The sequence below is a fragment of the Oryzias latipes genome, chromosome 18 (assembly GCF_053564925.1).
Source record: "Oryzias latipes strain Hd-rR chromosome 18, Olatipes_Hd-rR_3.1".
Lineage (NCBI taxonomy): Eukaryota > Metazoa > Chordata > Actinopteri > Beloniformes > Adrianichthyidae > Oryzias > Oryzias latipes.
In genome coordinates, this window is record NC_136254.1 from 17,152,074 (window position 1) to 17,171,882 (window position 19,809).

At 38.3% G+C, this 19,809-nt stretch overlaps 1 protein-coding gene across 3 annotated transcripts in view; it reads right to left on the bottom strand.

Annotated features, from left to right (window-relative positions):
- Positions 1 to 19,809, bottom strand: part of svep1 (sushi, von Willebrand factor type A, EGF and pentraxin domain containing 1) — a 90,537-nt gene that overhangs the window by 33,606 nt on the left and 37,122 nt on the right. For 2 of the 3 annotated variants that reach the window (XM_023948971.2, XM_023948970.2), the window contains exons 4-10: positions 10,411 to 10,569; positions 9,798 to 9,977; positions 7,431 to 7,610; positions 4,730 to 4,924; positions 1,430 to 1,548; positions 1,180 to 1,309; positions 154 to 261 (exon numbers count right to left, since the gene is read on the bottom strand). In XM_023948971.2, the coding sequence (XP_023804739.1) occupies positions 154 to 261; positions 1,180 to 1,309; positions 1,430 to 1,548; positions 4,730 to 4,924; positions 7,431 to 7,610; positions 9,798 to 9,977; positions 10,411 to 10,569 (1,071 nt within the window). The remainder of the gene's footprint in view (positions 1 to 153; positions 262 to 1,179; positions 1,310 to 1,429; positions 1,549 to 4,729; positions 4,925 to 7,430; positions 7,611 to 9,797; positions 9,978 to 10,410; positions 10,570 to 19,809) is intronic. The other variant, XM_023948972.2, reaches the window with a different exon arrangement.

Consider the following 19,809-nt stretch of genomic DNA (forward strand, 5'->3'; position numbering starts at 1 on the left):
CACACTCAGAAACACACTCCACTTAAATCCCATTTTTCCAAACATTAGAGGGAAATGATCCTATTTGACCGACGTCGCTACAGACGGAGGGTGGAGCAGGGCAGGGCTGAGCCGCCAAAGAATAAAGCATCTGTAGTCGACAGCCAGACATACCTGAGTTGTCGGAAAACTGTGGTACTTCCCAAACGACGGCTGTCTCCGTGTTTGTGGCCTGGAGTGGCGGAGGCGATCTGCACCTATCAATGACTGGAGGTGCCGTATCTGCAAAATAAGGGCAAATAAAAAAATGGACTCTTTGTTTTTGAAAAAATAAGAATTTATTTTGTAAAATTTGCAGAAAAAAACAAAAGTCAGTAGCCACATTTGTAAGTGTGACCTGACTTTCTCAAATCAAGGGGCAGAACTAAAACACATGTTTTTAATTTAAAAAAAAACTTCACTGCTATAGTAGCACATGGAAATGTTTATGACTACCATGCCTGAGGGCTTTTTACCCAAACTTCAGCTGAGACTGAGCTGCTGAAACAAATCTCTGTGATTCTCTGTCTCTGCAGCGGCAACTTTACACCTGTAGGTGTAAGCAGATGCTCTTCTTTAACACACTTTCTGATACTCTTCTTTACTGTTTAGTGTTTTTTTTGTTTGTCTTTTGCTGTAAAAATGTAAAAGGTAACACCTGTTACTGAAGAAATTCACTGCTGGCTTTGCACCTCACAACTGAAATAGGTATTTACAGGCAAAAAATAAAAACTCTTTCTTTTAGTTTGTACAGTGAATTTGTGGAATAAAAATGCACAACGGGTCTAAAACAACATTTTACTGGTTTATCTATAAAACACATATCTAAAAACATTTTAGGAGAAAAAGATAAAAAGCTGGATGTAATTTTTTAAAGATAAAGAATTGAGACAAATGGAATTTAATTGTGTAAATGAAAATTGCTCAGTTTAAATAACTTTTGGTTTTGTTCACTTCTTTTCCCAAATCAATGACATGGACTTTTGTAAATGCCAATATTATTGTAAGTTTTCAGTGTTAGAAAAATTAAATAATAAACCCCCCCAAAAAAACCCTGACATGAATAGTTAATGAAGAGTTAATAGATTTGTTCATGGAGACTGTCACTGAGAAATGTCCCATCGTCTCATTGACACATGGATGCAGTCTGCAGGGTCTCACCAATGACAGTAACAGTAAAAGAGCAGTTGGCCTGGTTTCCGGAGCGATCTGTTGCAATGTAGGTGATGGTTTCTTTTCCAATGGGGATTAACTGAGGAGGACTGTAGACTGGCTTCACCTGAACCACCACCTACAAGGGGGGAAATGGGGGGAGTTGTTAAAAAAATAGAGCAATAGAATATAATTATGAATAAAACAAAATATATTTTTCAAAAGTTTTGAAATAATCTTTTTTTGTATTTTTGCCAACCTCTTCTCTTGAGTTGTCCGTAGCAACAGGGATGTTCCAGCTGACATTAGAGGTAACTCTTCGCTCGTCTGTTTCTGCAACAATATCTGCAGGACACTGGAGCCATGGTGGCTCTGTATCTAATAACAAAATGAAAAGTGGTTAGACTTCAGTAAAAAAAATTCTTGACACCAGATCCAGTGTTTACAGAAGTTCACACCATCACATCCAACACACAATGAACAAGCTTGACCCTTGTTTTCACCCTGGAAGAGGCTGCGTAATCTCATCTGACTAACACCCTCACCTATACGCAAAAACTATTTCGGTTCACACTCACTGCAAAGCTCTGATCCTGTTTTTGTAGAATGGTGCTCAACATTAAGTCGCAACAGTAAAACAAATAATTGAAGGAAAAATGTGCAAGACAAAGTTGTATGTAACCATCAAAATAAAGAAAACAACTTCTAGCTGATCTTTAAATAAACGTTATTAACTTTCTCAAATAGCAATCATTTTCAAAAGTCATTCAAAAACATTACAATTAGGTTTTAAATATTCAAGGTTTTTGAATACTTTTTGGTACCACGTGGTTCATGAATTCCCTAATTTGCAGTGTTTCTTTTTAGTAAAAATGTATCCCGTAGCAAAAATGTATTTATACCTAATAGAACACAAAAATGTGTTCTATTAGTACTGAAATTAGGTAAAGATTCTTGCTAATTCATTCTTTGATTATCTATTTTAAAGATCAAATCAGATGTGGAGAAAGATTTTAAACATTAAAATATTAAAGATGCAGCTTTTATGCTTCTTTCTGCCTAAAATAACAGGACTGTTAAGAAACATCATTAGCTGACTGCTCAAGTTGTCCTAAAAAGCAGTTTTTATTCAAGACCATCACACAAGTTTAAAGCTTGAACTTAGCTTAATTTGGAACCTCACCACTTTGTTTTAAACCAGGCTCTTTAGAGGACAACTTCAGAAATATTTCTGGAAAAATAAATACTAATTTTTGATCAGATAATAGAAATACGAAGCTCAGGCAGATGTGCTTACTCAATAGACTCAGCATTACTTTAAAGGATGTAAGTTTTGGCTACCTGTCACCACTTATGACCATTTTGTGTTTCATTCACCAACACAAAACAAAGCTGCAATAGAGAATGAGGAGAATGAAGTAATACTGCAAAAAAGTGGGTTCTATCTATGATTTATAAAAACGACCTAGATCTTATTTTTTAAAATTACTCAAATGAAATGAATATGTGTCTGTTTTGATGTAAAGACTGGTGCAGAAAAATTGTAAACATTTGTCTGCAGTATGAAACATTGTATAAGAGAGCTGGACTGAGTGACCCCTCCCCTCCAGTGTTCCAAGAAGAAAGTACACACTGGCTCCAAGAAGCAAAAATCCCATAGACTGCTTTTGAGAAATAAACAGCTATTACTGAGTCATTCTATTTGTCAGAATAAGCATTCTTACCATGGTACATTTTTAAAACATGGTCTTGTTAATCCAAATTTCAAACGTCCGAAATGTTTGATTAACAGATTCTCCTAGGTCTGCTTTCAGTAGAAGGGGTGTGTCCCTCCAACAAGCTCCCTCCTGATTGGTGAGAGTGATTGCCATAGAAATGCTGATTCAGACAAATCACTGCTTACTGATGTCGTCTGGCTCCAACATGGCGACTGAATTAGCTCGGAGCTTGAAGTAGCAATTTTTAATGTGTGACATCACACTCCAGTTCTCATATACAGTCAATGGGGTGAAAGAAGCAAAGATTTCCAAAAAAGAGTCACACTGGACAATGAATATATATAGACTATGCAGTGGTAGTTTATCCATAGTAATGGAGTCACTAGTCATCTGAAAGAAATAAGGTTTATGGACCTCCAACTTCACCTAGATGGCTGTTGATGTCAAAAAAGGAGCAGATCACTGAGGTTTCGGTTACCACTCTTTGATTTCTTAGCTTCTTTTATTTTATTTTATTTTTTGCCTTTATTAGTAATTACATGACACATATTTTCTTTAATTAAAATGCAAATAAACAATGTTAAAAGTTCAAAGGGTTGATTAAGTCAAATAACCCAAATCTAGGAGTGACCAGGAAAAGTTGGAGCTTAGTTAGAGAACAGCCCCCATATGGATCAAATGACCCTTGTTCTAAAGCATCCATCTCTGCCCGTCATTGCACACACATCTAACAGGCTCTGTGTGTTGTTACAGGAAAAGTTCAATCAACTTTGGCTCTCAGCTATTTACAGAAGGGAAGAAAGCACCAAAACCTTAGAGAATGTTGTTGGTTTCTTATCTTTAATTTGACTCCATGCTCCATTTGTGCCTTCATTAAGGTTCCTAACTGATTTGCTAAACATTTTCTTTTTATTTAACTTTATTTTTATTTTTCCTTTTACTCGTTTTACCTGATTTTTGTTTGTAAGGATCAGAAACCACTTTTCTTCTCTGCCTATTAAAAAAAATCTACAGGTGACTCATCCAACTTTCTCACCTTCTAAGTGTGCCAAATTCTCCTGTTCGTTTTCACATTTATGGCACCTCTCCCTCTGCCTAATAACTGCAGTTCCTTCATTAGCAATGCTCCAGGAGGAAATAAGAAGACTGGGGACATTTACAAGGATGCAGGCAGAGCTGCTCCGCACCACCTGTTTCACCTGCGAGGCATCTGGAGTCTGCAGCACAGTCATCCATTATAATGATCTCGAGAGCCCAGTTGGGGCTTGGACATGGTGTGGTTTGAGTTAGGGACCTGAGGACTGCCTTTAAACGGGGGGAAAAAAACCACCATTCACAAAGCAAAGAAGAATGCAGAGGAAAGAAAATGTACACAGAAAAATGGATTCCTCCAAGATTCCTGCTGTTTGCTTTCTATATCTACCCCTTTCTTCAACTGTTCCATTTCTTTTTCTTTTAACCTCCTCTTCAATAAATCCACGTTATTAGGAGGGTCACTCATACTAACTCTGTAAAACCCAACATCTGGTCTGTAAACTGGATAAAGAAAGTCCACATATCTTGGGTTCCTAAGGCCAATAACAAGAATTTCCAATCAAGTTTCTGACATGTGAAATATTGCTTAAAGGAAATGTTCTGAAACCTATTGAAATAATAACAAAAAATGGGCTTTAAATGTTATTATTTTTTCAGAAACTTCAGTATAAAACTTCTACCTGCTTGGCCTCAGCACCTTCCCCTTCATTGGAACAACCCGTTTACAACTCAAACAGTGATGACCTCCGACCTTAGCACACCAGTAGGGAAAGGCTCAGTTTCCTTCTTAGGGCACAGTGCATTACCTGCACACACAGCTTTATGGACATTAGCAGTCCAGTTTCCAGAGCTCTGGCAAACCGCCTTTCTGTTTCCGTGGAGAGTGTAACCTTTTCGACACGAGAGAATGCAAGTAAAGCCTGCCAACACTGCCTTTTTCCCGCAGGCAGGGGGCGACAGCAAGAAGTTCTTTTGGTTCACGATGGGCGAACAACGCACCTCTGAGGAGAAAGAACGAGAGACAGAGGTAACTGATAAAATAACTTTGCAGATTACAAGTGTCCCCACCACTTTGTAAAAAGAAGTGAGAAACATCTCAGCTTAGAAGGATGAAGCGGCTGAAATGTAGATGAACATGGAAGAAAAAGAGCAGAAAAGCTGCTTGTCAGATAGCAGACATGCTTCCCGTGGGATAAAATCATGCTTTGTGGTGGCTTTGCGACAAACTCAGGTTTTTCATCAGCTTCAGTGGTTCAACAAACAGCCAGTCCCAAACCTACCTAAAGCAGCTGTGGCCAGAGAATTTAAACACAAGGCTTTTTCTGTCGCTTTTAAGTTAAGACTTCAATGAGATGAAAATGTCGCAACATCTCCGAGGGTAAATGAGGAGTTTCTGCTTCACCGCAGTGCAAACAAAACGCAAAAAAACAAAGCATTCAGCGGCAACCAGAGCCCCACAAAGTCAACTTAATCTGTTAAAGAAGTAATGATAGATGGCCAAACAAGCAAGCTCCAGTTCAGCTGGTGCAGAGAAGCCGAGATGGTATACAGAGATAAGAGGAGAGTTTTCCGGGAACAGTCAGCTTTAGCTTTTTAAAATAGCACGTCAAGGCAGTCGGTTGGCAGTGAGTAAGTGCAGGCCAGAGCAATGAGGCTGGAGGCTTGTGGCTATCCACCGTTACACACTCTTAGCCTGTGTGCGTGTTCATGACTTGAATACTTTAGTGGTGGGCATAAGTATGCACAACTATTTTAACTTCACCATCAGTTCTGAAAAGCGTGAGTCATTGTGTGTGTCTGAGCTGTGTGGCTGTGTATTTGCGTGTGTGGTTGTTTAAAAATTTGCTTTAGATAGATGTAATTTTTTCGAGAATCATGGTCCAATCAGTAAAAAGGAGTACCGGTACACAGACCCACTACATTAAAAAGGCACAGTGTCAAGAGAGTGCTTTAAGACAGTGGATGCATCTTTCACTGGATGGCAGTACAAATATCCACCGTTTGTGAAACCACCGGGCATGTGTGTTTACATATGTGTGAAAAACCACAGGATTATAGCACAAACACACTGTTTATGTTATTTCAGTTGTCTGTTTGATAGATTTTTGTAAGCTTTTACTTTCTCAAGGAGTTAAAAAAAAAAAACTAACATGAAATAGCACACTGACAAGTAAGAGCTGTTAAAAATTAAAGTGAAAATATAATCTAAATTCCCTTAAAATACACAAGAGCACAAAAGCAAAACTATTTTAAAACAGGAGATAAAGTATGGTTCCTTAAGTGTAAGACAAAAGAATAAAATCTGAATCGTATGAACACTTGACAGCTAAATTCAAATCAAGTAAATAAAGATATAATAGCTCATTCATTAGCAAAGTATTCATGGTAACCCTTTCTTATATAGTAATGTTGATATGTTGAGCTATTTGGTATTTTTACACTCTTTTGGAGTATTTTTTTAAACCTGCGGGGAAGATCAGTCCACTTTTTTTTAACATATTTAAATATTTTTAAAACTGTGAATAAATCTCGATCCAAACCTGCAGAAAGATGCTGCCATCCCCATGTTTGGTTGCTTCTTCACATGCACTAGTTTTTACAACATTGTCTTTTTCTTCTTATTTTACTTCTCCTACTGCACTACTAGCGCATATCCGCCACCTAAAGTTTGAAGAGGCCTTGTTGAAGTGGTGCAAATCTCATGAATCTTTGTCCAGTTCTATTCAGATATATGAAAGACTTGGTGTCATATATTTCCGGCGGGGCACAAACTCCAATGATCAATTTCTCTTCCACAATCAATTTTCAAACAGCTGGCACTTCTGTGACTTAAGGGACGCTTTCTAAATGTCAACACCAAATCCAAGTCCCTGACTGATCAAAGTTTGACCTGGTTTAACATTCTATGGCCGCGCGTTTTGAACATAGAGCCCAAAAACTGTCTTAAAAATGCACATTGTTATGCGTAAATGTGAGAGTTTTGAATGCAGAAGCACCATTACACACAATTACATTGAATTTTCATTGAAAGTCCCCGCTTGAATGCACGTTGCTGAGGGCGGTGTGAGCGTAGCACAACTGTAGCCGTTTGTTTGCGTGATGCCCTGAACTTCCTGGTATACTTGACCCTTTAAAAAAAATCAGGTTTAAAAGGTTTCAGATTTAAAATGTTATTCTCTGAGAAACTGCAGTCATTTCCCTCATTTGTTATCTGATTGGGTTTATATAGATTCAAAACAGTATTATTCTAAATTGGATAGCATTTATGTAATGTACAAAGCTACTTATTGCACTGTGAAATAATTTAATAATAATAATTTTCCAAACAAATGCTTAAATAATTTTGACCCTAAGCCATATAGAAAAGGGCTAGAAGATTATTTTTTTTCAACTAACATGTTTCTGTAAGCACTTTTGCCCTTAGACCTGAGCTAAGAAAGGCTGTTTACTGATTGATAAGAGATGCGGAAAACATAACGGTTGCTTAATGCCGAAGGGTTGGCTTACCCACACACCGAGGTTGGGGCTCACTCCACTCAGAGTTGGCCTGACAGGTAAGGGTAGAGTTTCCCTCTAATCTGTAGCCTCGCGCACAGCCCACCTGGCACTCGGCCCCATAAGCAGTGCCTCCATCGCCGCACTTCAGGAAACCGTGGTGCGGCCGAGACAGAGGAGGGCAGGAGCGCACTGAAACAGACATAAGACAATAAACTCAAGAATCCAAACCTACAACAGCTGTTATATTTATTGTTATACCTAACTGGATCCATTTCCTTGTTTATTTCCTTTTGTTAACTATTTTTAATTCAGACCAAGAGTGAAAAAGCATTTGAAATACAACTATGGAGGATTTCAAAATAGCTTCAGGAATTAAATTTCATGACAAACTCAGTGCTTTACAAAAAGGTTACCTCTACTCCAAGGTATTGTACTTCAAAGATGAGAAAACAATAATTAGCCGTAGCAGAACAGCAATGAATCACACCTAACTCTAACACATCATTTATCCTTGGGTGAAAGTCCTTATTAAACAAAATAAAAAATCTTGTGTGTGCATTTGTGTCTTTGCGTCTGCTCTGAGTTATGTTGAGGTCTAGGCAAGGGTGTGTGTTGTGCTATTTCTCATCACCAGCCGGAGACAGACAGGCAGTTCAGAGGAGACCCCCTCCCTCAGGGCCTAACTAACTGGGAGGTCCTACAGTATGTGGCAAAGACTAGAGTAATACATACAAGCATACATGTGCACAAACACTTAGGAAATATATACTCAAAGCCACATACTATAAATCTTCAACAGACCCTTAAATATTCAGTGTCCTGGTATTTCTGAGTCACATTGCTGCTCTTTTTCTGCTAAAACGAGCATTTTCCTCATTAATTTCTTGACCTCTTCAGCTCCCAGTTCTTTTCTTTTTCCATGTAGCTTTCTTTACTTTGTGATGCCCTTCCCACAATCCTACCCCCCCCCCCCCTCATGTTGATCTCTTCACTCTGAACCCTTTATCTACTTAACTAAATCCTCTCAACCTTTCCTCCTCTCAACATCTGGCTTGTCTGAAAGCAAAAGTCTCCACATGAGTACATTTCACCTTCCTACTCACTAATCAATTACAAGAACCGTTGGCAGATTCTGGCCCCCACACATTTAGACTTGAGGGAAACTTTCAGCAAATTAGCAGATCGATTCTTTTTCTTTATGTTAACAAGTCAAGCCTTATTCACAACAGGCCTTAAGGGTGGAAACGGGCTGTCTGCGGGCAAAAAACATGGCTTTAGACTGCTTGGTGAGCCAAAAATGATTATGCACATTTTTTGTGCATCTTGGCTGTTAGAAATAAAAAGATTACGGTAGATAAACAGAGCGTAGTTTGTGTGGGCATTCTACAAACACTTGGGTATCACCTGCACACACCGTGTGTGCAGCATTTGCACAAGGTCAGTAAGAAACCTATAAACGCACCTTATTAATGACTGGAGTATGACGTAAGGACACCAAACAACAGCATCACCTGTACGTCATAAGTGTGTGGAACTTCCATTATCCTTAGAAATACTTCATGAAACAATTACCACACGCACCACAATGGTACGTTCCATTGTCATGACGTCATTTAAGGTGGTCACATGAGCTTTAAGGGAACTGCAAGACACACCAGCTCTCGACCTAAGATGCAGCTGCTCCTGTCTACGACCCTCCAGAGGCCCGAACAATCCAAAAACCTGCATGTGTCTAAGGCTTTAGCGATGCATAGGCTGTTTGCTGACATTGTAATAACAAATAACAAGTTTATAAAGGAGGTCGTGTTAATGAAGTTCTATAAAGATTGTGGTGAGAAAGAACTTCTCTCTTTCAAAAATGCAAGCATTATTTTACCTTACATTACAGAGAACATGAAAAAGCTCGACAATGTGGTCATTTTTATATTGGAAATTTAGTTTCATTGTTTTTCAGGTCCACCAATCTGCTTCCCTTTTTTAGAAACGTTACGTCCTTTACAGACTTAACCACATAAAAGGGCCTTTTATTTAGCATTGAATTAGCTTTAAGGTTATCAGTGAAAAAACGTTTAGAGAATTTTTGCTAACACCCTTTTAAAGAGTGTTCACCAAAAGTCATGGCCTTCAGTTTTAACCAGAACCTTCTTCTTGAACAGAACACAAAATAAAAAATAAAGTTTTGGATTTAATTTGGTTAAACAAGTAGTCATATTTTCTTTATTTTATCTGCACATGAAATTGTTTAAACAGTAAAAGAACAGGTGAGAGATAAAAAAAAAAAAAAACTAAGGGTCTTTTTTCTTTATATGGCTAAAAACTGCATAAGAATGATCCAAATAGAGTAGAATTCTTTCAGAAACAGGATGTGCTCCTCACCTCTGCAGCTGGCAGGCGTCCCTGACCAGGTGCCATCAGCCTGACACAGTCTTATGCCAGTTCCTTGAAGCTCAAAACCCGGCTGGCATCGAACACCACAGGCGGCGTCAAAATGGTTATTACACACGTTCTGGACAAAAAAGCCGTTTTCTGGCGGCGATAATGCTGGACAGTAAACCACTGTGAGGAGAAAAAGAGACACAAATAGTGACTGGAATGTTGATGAAAAAATGTCTCTTTGCCTGCATGCCAGACTTGAATGCAAGTTTAACAGTTTTCTTCAAAAGTGGAAAAAAACAATTGCAGGATGTGAATGATGTGAAAGTTAAGACATAATTTCATGCTGTCTGAGGTTCAACAAATGTTAAAGTGGACACAACTGGCTCGCAAACTACAATGAAAAATCTGAACTAGCAGCCCAATAACTCAGAATGCAATGTGTTTATTGTTAATTGACATTTGAAATATAATAATATAAAGAAAAAACATATATACCCTTGAGTACTGAACACTATATATTAGATTTTCAGTGGGTAAAATAGAAAAATCTATAAAATGTATTCTGAAGAAGTTATCAGTGTTTTTCAAACGCCATGCACAATGATTTTCTCACCCTGGCAGGTCATGCCCACTGACTGATAGCCCGGCTTACAGACGCAGTCCTGGACAGACGTGCTGCCAGGCTGAGACGTGTGCTGTGCGTCAGGACATGGCAGACACGTGCTCAGACCTCCAGGCTTTCCTTCTGGTTTGTATGTGCCCTGTGGACATGCTGGGTAATCAGAAAGCAAAGAGGAGAAACCGTGGTCGTAAAAAAATTCTAGAAAATGACATTTCTGTTTATAGAGTTATAAATGAGAAATTAGCTGACAAACAGAAGGATGTGTAAAGTAAATGTAGCCAAAGGGAGAATGAGCACACAGAGCTGTAAAATGACATACATCTTTACACATTTATAGGCAGACTTTGATTATGTCCATGTCTGGACATGCCTGTGGGGAAAATGTGGCAACATGACCTCACTGCCCTGTGTAAAAACATCTTAATTAATCCAAGAGCTCCCAATGCTTTTGGAAGGCCTAGAAGCCATAAGTTTAGTGTTAAAGAAAATCTAAAACTGCCTTTTTTTGCCTCACACTTCTTTGAGTTAATACAGTCAACTAATAAATCACCTGAGTCACACATGCAAAATAGGCCCCAAGGTTATGATGACAACGTCTTGATGGAAAAGGTCTTATCAAGGCTAAAATATCGCTTTCACATGAGTTTATTCATAGTTTACAGATAGCCTGATAAGTGATGTCATTCACTGTAATCTTTTCAGTGGCGTCATTTGCCTCTTGTTAGCTGAGATTTAAAGATCTTTAAGACATCCAGTCTAGACCATCTACAAAATCAAATTAAATGTATCATCAAATAGCTAAAAAGAAAAAGAGATAATGAGTTTATTTAACTATAAACGTATATTATTTCACGCTACTTACTGAAAATAAACTTTTTTTTGTTCTCTCAAACTCCATTTTTCTATTTTTTGTTTTTGTCTTGTTTGTTTGTTGTCTCCAAACAACGCACTTGTGAGTCTAGCCCTCAGCCACCCCATTACCCTGAGGTTGGTGTGGAAAACAAACACATGGAGACTGAATCCATCAGATTTATGACTATAACTAAGCTTATTTTCTAAATTTGCATGACTCACGCAAATTATTTAAGCATAACATCATCAATCATGATACTGAAAACTTGGAGGCATCACTTCAGAACAGCTTTTTTAATGGTGGTTATAACTTATTTAACAGTAATTATGATTAATAGTTATAATTTTCGCACTATTTCTACATGTTGTCACAAGCTTTTCTGACTTAAGCTTAATCTCTTCCTAATGTTTGACTTATTTCAGATGTCACAGCTGCTGGAGATTTGAGCTTCAAAGAGATTTGGGAGAAAAAACGAAAATGAATTTAATAATATAAAGAAGATGTCCACTTTACAAAAAAAGCAAAACTAATTACTACTGTTTTTTACAAATGAAACAGGATTATGACAAAATCACCTTTTATACAATTTAATTGGAAAAGGTGCATTTAAAACAAAATAAAATCAAAAGTCTTGATCAACTGCAAATTAATTATTTTTATTATACACAGAAATCTAAAAAACATATTTTTAGAAGAGTCAGCAAAAAGCACTGCAGCAACTATGTGGCTTAGAGCCATTTGAGGTCAAAATAACCTCAAATGACGGCATCACACACATTCAGGCTTCACATTTAAGCTGCAACAAATGAGCAACAGAGAATTAACAGTACTAATATTCTTTACAACTCATTTAATGTTCTTTAAGACATAAGCCAGGTGTGAATTTCCCCTGCTGAGCCCTGCCAGCTTGGCCAGTCTCCTCCCTCAGCAGCAGAAAACAGCCAGGAGGTATTAATTCACTCTAAAGTAGGCAGTGGCTGCCGGCAGTGAAATGGACCCAGTAACCCACATCAAATGCTAAGAAAAAAGGGGAAAAAAGAACTGTGTCGACTACCTGGTTTGGTGCAGTTTGTGTCTAGATCTGCCGTTTCTACTTATGTTGAAAGCACATGTTGCAAATTCTACATCCTATGAACTCACAGGAAGAGGAATCTTACATAAGGCAGAAGAACGGAACGTTCTTCCCTTTGAGATGTTCTTTTTTTTTTACAGCTTTATTTAAGGAATCGTTTTCATTTTTAATGTGAGTAATAACTCAGACAAACATTTCAAATATTGAATCCGAAATACATAAAAGTGTCTGGCAGCTTTGTGCAGGGAGATATGAATGTACAGACAAAAACAAACACACACAATGAAAATAAAGGGGATGATCTGACCTCTAATCAGAATTGAAATAATCATGGGACTGGGGTTATCGCAGCTATTGAAGAAAACAACAATAAAAAAACTGAAGTTTCATCAGTCCTTTTCTTCATCCTTGCCTGTGTTTGCTTTAAATTAAGCTGCGGCCAAACGTCTCATTTTGGATCTGATTGTTGCCTATGGCTTTGACATCCACACTTTTGGACTGTATCGTTCATTTAAAGAGGAAGTGAACCATCAACAGCAAGGTGACCATAAAACAGAGGGATCCTGCTGTGTTTGGACTGACTGAAGCCATATGCAGGAGGAGCAGACTCTGCACAATGGAGGGAAGGGAAACACCGTTTATACAAAAAAAACACATAAAAAGCCACATAAGTGAATGATAAGCTTAAATATGAATAAAATCATTCAATATTTATATTTAAGGTAATATAATTTATGCTTCGGCTGCTTTTTTATGTCTGTTTTAAAAGTTAAAAAGCAGTCTTCATTGTGGTAAAATTATTACTCTAATAAAAAGGAATCACATTTAATTAAAAAAGTGAGAATGAAGAAAAATTATTTTCAAAATATAAAGTACTGGCAATTTGTGATATGTTGTCTTTGCCTACCTAAATTTATTACTGTGAAAATAATTTAAATAAGTTTGAGCCTTCAAACTTCAATAGAGCATCAAAAGTATAATAATGTGAGAAAAGAGCCTCCCTGAGTCGCATCACAGACATATGTTTCCTTTATGGATCACTGCTCTTCTAACCCTCATTACTCAAGCTGAATTGATTACCAACCTTAACTCTGAACACTAAGACTAACGGCTCGTGTGAGGATTAGCTGTCTTGCTTAATCACTAATATTTGTAACAGGAAAAAATATGGACAACATGACAGTAAAAAGAAAGAAAAAAGACAGAACCAAGCACAGGTCAGTTTCTCTGTTAAACTCCCTTTTTTTCCTTCACAAATATTAAGCAACTCTTGGAACTGGCAGACATGTCGGATTTAAGGGCCAAAGTTACTATCACACGAGAATTTCTTGTGTTTTTTTGGAGGGGGGGGCAGACTGGGTTCGATTAGCCGGGCCTAAAAACAGACCGGGACGGAAACGATGAAAGGAGATCCAGAGGGAGAGCAAAAACATCTGCCTCCTCTGCCATAAACAGGCAGGAAGAGAGGGGAGAGCAGCACACATTCTGCTTAGTCTGACCAAATCCACAAACATGTGTTTGGAAACACACATACAGTATGAACACACTCACCACTTCCCACATGCTATTTCCAACATAAATCATTGATGTTTTATAGTACAGAGAGATAACTTAAAAATCTGACAATTCAGACTGTTTTTTTACAATCTGAATCTGAATCTGAAAGTGTTTAACTTGTGACTTTTTCAACCTTTGTGTTTCCCACAAACTTTGTGGTGTTGATTGAAATATCCTAACTCCTGACACAGTTTTGATGTGTTAGACCAGGGGTCGGGAACCTATGGCTCGCGAGCCATATATGGCTCTTTTGATGGTCACATGTGGCTCGCAGACAAATCTTTAATTATAGTTTTTTTTTTCATTAGACCAGTCCTTCTCGGGCGCGATGCGATGCCAGAGGCGCGCAGTAGTAGCGGTGCTTAGAGAGAGAAATCTGCGCCAGCGCTATCAGTTACTATTATCTATTATTTCACAGAGTTTGTACCAGCTGGAAACCTGTGAATTGACGTGCCTAAAACTACGCGCTCCCGTCTCTGAGAAAGAGCGCGCAGATGCGGGGACGGGATGTGTGAGGGAGAAAGCAGGGGGGGGGGCTGAGGTGTTGTGGGGACAGGCAGCAGGTGAATCGCGCAGGGATTGTAAAAACGTAAAACCCGCTTCCCGTCACTCACTGCAGCGTGTGAGTGTGTGTTTGACTCCCCGTCTGCATGTGAGCAGTCTGCCTCACATCTAAAGAACATTCAGACCTACGATCACGTTTAAAGTCTCAACGCCTGCATGAAGCAGAAACTCACCACGTATCAATCAGACTAGACCATCAGCAAAACTACCACGAGAAATACTCATCATTTATTAGCAACAGAATAACAATGTTATTAAAAAAGAATCCACAGACTTATTGTACTTTAAAAATGTGGAAATTAAATCAAATGCACACATTCATTTGTATATTTAGTTTTAAACAAATTGTCGCGGACTGAGTTGGATGGCTGTTGGGCCGCGTTAAAAGTTCTGGAGTTCATTGAACGCGTCAAGCAGAGATCTGATTGGCCCTCAGTTCTGTCGCTCAGCCTGTTGTTAGGTAGTTTGGACCAATGGGGTGCAGCTATGGGCCGAATAAGGGAAATGGGAGGGCTGCAGCGGGAGCAGGGGAATATAAAGTTGGGAGAAGCGCTCTCGTCTCAGCGGGAGAGATTCAGGAGTTGCTGAATTAATTGAACGGCGTTTGTTGCGGTCTGCAGTAATCGGAATAAAGAACTTTAAAAGAGGTTAAGTCTCCGTGCCTCAGTGTGGGGAAGGGACACTACATCAGTGGCGGTTCTACCCTGAATTACTCCCCGGGCGAGACCCTCCCCAGGCGCCCCCCCCCCCCCCCCCCCCCCCCCCCCCCATAGTCACAACAGAACTTTGTTTGTCTTTGTCAACTGACATGTTATATTGTCATTGAAATTAAGAAGTGGATACAAAAGATGTCAGAATTCTGAACAGCATTATAATAGTTATCAGAACACAAAAAATAAAAGACCATAAGCATGGCAAAAATACAGTTAGCTAAGAAATATTAAATCAATATTAAATAAATAATATAAAATAAATATTTTAAAAACATTTATGAATTGGAAATTTAAATTGTCATGTTCTATATCGATCTCTACTTCAGAGAAGAAAAATTAGCTCATGTTTTCCGTCTTCAATCCTTTGATTTGAAAATTTTCAGTTATGACCTGTTGAATTATGTTTTGTCCCCATAGATTTGCAGTAAATTGTAAATATTCATTTTTAAAACTACCTACAGATTTATGGAAATTCTATTGGCTAAAAATATAACCCCACATTTGTAAAACAAATAAAAAATAAACTTCATATGCAGGCTCAAAATTAACCCCTAAATCCCCAGTTAAATGTCAAAAAAACATTGGGAAAACGTTTAGGCTGCCACAAACGATTATTAAATTTAAGACCAATCTCAAATTATTTGCCCCATTAGCATCTTATGGCAGCAGCAGCATACTGTGTAACCATCACAGCTTTTTTAACATTATGAACTAGTATACAACAGCAAAACCCAACAAAACCTTTGTGTTACAGCAGAGCAGACAGACACACGAATCATAACTAATGTTACAAGTTAAGGCAGAGCAAATTTTTAAGAATAAAATCCAAAAAAAAAAAAAAAAAAAGACGCTATTTGCAACATTTGGGCCTACTTCAGTGTTGGTCATCGACCAAAATAAAGTTTTCATCGGCAACGTTGTTGTAGGGCAGGTAGCATTAGAATTTAGAAAGAACATGCATCAAGCTGTGAGGACTTCCCCTTTTCTTTATCTCTTTTCTCCTCTTCTTCTTTTCTTTTCTTTCTAAATTGGGCACCAGATGGCTTTGACCTTTTTTTCTCCATATTTTAGATGTTTTTGGCGTTTGTTTGGCATAAATGTCCTCACGTCACGAAGAAGACATCAAGTCCGTCGACTGAACCAACTGTCACCTTAGTGACAGCATTGTTTTGTGTTGCCATTTTTTCATTTGGGCATTTAACACAAAATTAACCCAAAAAAAGCAGAATATATTTTCTATACCTTTATTAAAGTGTAGGTTATAGAATGTCACCTTATGACTGACTTATAAAAAGGTTTTATGAAGTAGATTCAAACCCCCGCCCTTGTCCCCACCTAGCCACTTAATTTGGAAGCGTCCCACAATTGAACTGATTCCCCGCAGCCCCCCCCCCCCCCCCCCCCCCCTTTCTTCACACATTTCCAGCAGGAGCGCGTGCAGCTATAGCCAGGGGCGCTGATTCGCTACATGACGGCGCAGTCGCAGTTTTTACTTTTATTTTTTTCATCAAGCCCGCGACCGTCGCCTCCCCTGAAAGATGAGCCCGCCAGGTTTTGCGCATGCGCAAACGCGGTGGTGCTCCGTGCTCCCCCCGCGCCCCCTCCCTTCTTCTTCACACACATTTGTGTCTACTTCTCAAAGACAGGAGAGCGCAGCTGCGGGGCGAGGGCGGCGGCGCGGCCAGGTTCAGGCTGTTACAAACTCACAAACTGTGACATAAGTAAACCAATAGTGGTGCATATAATATTTTACAAGGGCTGAGCCGCCGGTGCCGCCCCCCTTCAGTTTTCCGCCCCAGGCCACCGCCCGGACGGCCCGTGCCTAGAACCGCTACTGCACTACATTATTGTATGGCTCTTTCGAAATTACATTTCAAAATATGTGGCATTTATGGCTCTCTTGGCCAAAAAGGTTCCCGACCCCTGTGTTAGACTAAACCTTTAAACTAAAAGATTTAATCCAAAAAGTGTTTTGGGAAAAACATTCCCGTTTTATTAGATTCAGAACAAAACTGTCCTATAAGTTTAAAGGCAAAACATGATGAACTTGAAACTTCTATAAAAAATTAAAATATCTCACTTGTATTTGTATGAGAATCTTTATATCTTGTCGACAAGGCAACAACAAGGATTTTGATTAAGCTGACTTTATTATGGCTGCTTTAAAAAATAAAAACAGAACAATGACTTTTACCAACACATTTTCTGTTTTCGAGGCACTTCTTCACGTACATTTGTAAAGAAAATCTAACTGGTATAAAGCAAAGTAGCTGACATTAAATGCATTTTAATGAAAGCCCACCATAAACAACCCCATCAAGATATTTATTGTACTGTACATGTTTTAACAAACAACAACTGTCCTCAACCTTTTTCAGGCCACGGGCCGCTTTAATGTTGACAATATTAACATGACAATATTAACGGACCAGCCTGTCCGAAGGCTGGCGAAGTGGGCGTCCAATTTATTTATTGAACTTTCAGTTCACTTAACTTTTGAGGGTAAAGTTTATTTTCATCTTCTGTAGACGGTCACTAAAATTGGTATTTCAACTGATAAATGTACAATCATAAACGCAAATCTACAGTTTGAGCAACTTAATTAGCAGCAACCTCATAATATTAGACAGCCGGTTGCTGAATATTATGCATTATTATGACGGTGTGTGGGAACAGCTGTCGCAATAAATCCCGATTTTGAGTTTGGGTTTTTGACTGTTAAATGTGGTCCTTTATTTTGAAGTCGAAGGCTCCTCTTCTGTTTCCTCACTGGCTACTTTTAGCAAAATACATTTGCATTTTGTAATTTACTTTGCTGGGATGGGGGTTTCAATTTTGTGGTTGGTGAAGCTGTTGTAAGAAAGTAGAAGATGTCACTTTGACAGGTTACCAAGTGACTTGACATACAGTGTACGTCAAGAACAAGTCGGATGTGGAGGGAAAAATCCTGTCGTTATTAATGATAAAACTTCCTTCACCATCAGTGTTTGGATACAGCAGAAAAAATTAAGGGTGTTTTTTTCAATAGCGGGGGGGGGGGTTGTGGACCACTGACATAAATTATATTTATTCATAGAATCAAAATGTTGGCACATTCTCACTTGAGAAAAGTTCGTGTGGAAATTAAATTAGACATCTTTCTCACTCGAAATAAACAAAAGTTAAGTTTTCATGCAAACAAAGTTCTCAATTGTATTTGAGAGTTTAACAACTAAAATGAAAGTAAAGGTAGAACATGTATAGTACTCAATAAAAGATTTTCCTTCACAGAACACTGGCAGGCATATGAAGGATTTGGAAAGGTGACACTTCAAATAAACAGTCTGTCTAAACATTGGTTCAGAACATTACGTTCAAATAAACCAAGTGAAGCTTTACATGTGGAGATCAACATGTGCAGATACTGATTATGATACAACTAAGATAAAAGCTTATAGTTTAAAAAATGTTGACGAGCAACAGTAAAAATCAAAGACCATACAGGCATTATTACTGCCCTATTGTAGCCTCAATTTCAACATTCATTACAGAGAGCAAAAATGGATCTAGAAAGTTCTCTTGTGACATAATTTAATAAACTAAACATCAATAAAAGTGAAACAACATGAAAACTATGAGGTAAAAAGTGCTGCTACTGTGTTTCTAGTTATACTAAAGCCCCTCAGCTCTAAAAAATAAATTCAAATAAAAAAGCTGTCTTTAAGTAATGCATACAAAAAATAAGAAAGGTTCTCCTAAACAGAGAATGCTTGTTATTTCAAGATTTTGCTCTAACAGGAGATGGACTATTATAATGTGGGAAAATGACAAAAACCAGGATTATGTATTTATAATATGCAAACCATAACGTTTTTTAACTTGAATGTAAACTGTAGATGTTGCGATCAAAACAGATGTGAGATTCTCATTCAGGTAAATTTCACAAGAAAATAAATGGAGACTCATAGAAGTCTGATTTGCAACCCAAGTAATTTTTTCTTCACAAATCAGAGAATTAAAGAAAAAACGGTCCGTGTAGATGTAAAGTCTTAACTGCAATAGTTTAGAAGCATGTCAGGGACTCAAAAATGTTCTTACAGGATAGTGATTACACAGCAATTGCTAAAACATATCTTACTGGTTCCCAGGGTCAGCAGGACTGTCCCAGCTTGCTTATTACAGGCTGTAGGAGCACTCGGTTTTATGGCAAGAAAAAAGCAAAACCGCTGAACAACTGTAAAAACACAGGCTGTTCCCTGGTCTGGGGTGCGTTATATATGCCAGTGTTCAGAAACATGCTGTGACTAAAGAGCAGAGAATCAACTATTTTATCTTTTTTGGTTGTTTTTTTACTGTGCTTGCTGACAATAAATGCTAAAAGACACGTTCTATGAAAGAAACATTGATGGAAGAAAACCTGCAGAGTATTGGGACTGTGTTTAAAATCTTGTTCCACAACAGATGTTTAGAGAGATTTTATGAATCTACAAAGGGTGTTATTACATAAGAACGAATGAGATAGATAGTATTTTTCACAAAGCTTCCGGCAGCTGACATCCTCCATCATCAGCCTTTAATCCTTGATTTTGCGTGGGTTCCTCTTCATCACATCCTCTGAACTGAGTCAACATAAAAGGCAGAAACATCTGCAT